The 956-nt window shown below is 31.7% G+C and overlaps 1 protein-coding gene across 1 annotated transcript in view; it reads left to right on the forward strand.

Annotated features, from left to right (window-relative positions):
* LOC109862817 overlaps window positions 1-598 on the forward strand; it is a 2,195-nt gene extending 1,597 nt beyond the window's left edge. Inside the window, exons 3-4 of the mRNA XM_020442959.1 lie at window positions 48-456; window positions 542-598. Coding sequence (XP_020298548.1) covers window positions 48-456; window positions 542-598 — 466 coding nt within the window. The remainder of the gene's footprint in view (window positions 1-47; window positions 457-541) is intronic.
* The last annotated feature ends 358 nt before the right edge of the window (window positions 599-956 follow it).

Below are 956 nucleotides of genomic sequence, written 5' to 3' on the forward strand. Positions count from 1 at the left end.
GCATTGGTAGAGTCTGTAAAGACCATTGTGAAACATTTCAAACATAGCGTACAGGCCTCCGATGAGTTACGCAAAGCACAAAGTGATTTAAAAGCACCTTTAAAACTGATTCAGTCGGTTTGCACTAGATGGAACTCTACCTACTATCAATTAGAAAGATTCATCAAATTATCAGATAAAATAGCTCCAATACTCTTGAGCAATTCAAAAGCTCCTACTATGCTAACTACTTCACAATTAGACAGTCTTAAAGATCTTATACAAATTTTTAAACCTTTGGAGCTGTTAACAAAAGAAATCTCAGGACAAAATTATGTTACGAGCAGTAAAATAATACCTATGATATATGGCTTAACTAAATCTATAGAAAGTGTGCAACCAAATACAGCACTTGGCTTTGAATGTAAAACTATTATATTAAATAAAATTAACAAACGATTTAAAGTTATTGAACAGGTACATTTATTAGCTATTTCAACTTTGTTAGACCCTCGTTTTAAGAAAATTTATTTTTATGACAAAATTGCTTGTTCTCATGCAGTCAGCAAAATTACAAATATGTTGTCTGATATTGAATCGAAAACTTCACAGCATTTAAATATAATAGAAGATTGCTTTAATTCTCATGATAAAGAAAATGCAAACTCACCTCATAGGAATAGTATATGGCAATTTCATAACAGTTTAATAAAAGAAAAGTATCCAGTAGAAGAACAAAGCCAAAATGTTATTGGAATTGATTTTAAAAAGTATTTGAGCCAGCCTGTCGAAGACCTCCAAAAATGCGATCCTCTAAAATATTGGAACTATCACAAAGATACGTCATATAAAAACTTAAAAACGGTAGCTTATCGCTATCTTTGTATAGTGGCAACGTCAGTTCCGTCTGAACGTTTATTTTCTATAGCCGGAAATATAGTTACTTCTAACAGAAACAGGTTGTCAGGAGAAAGACT

Source organism: Pseudomyrmex gracilis, unplaced genomic scaffold (assembly GCF_002006095.1).
Source record: "Pseudomyrmex gracilis isolate BER0280 unplaced genomic scaffold, ASM200609v1 scaffold_2424, whole genome shotgun sequence".
In the NCBI taxonomy this organism is placed as follows: Eukaryota; Metazoa; Arthropoda; class Insecta; order Hymenoptera; family Formicidae; genus Pseudomyrmex; species Pseudomyrmex gracilis.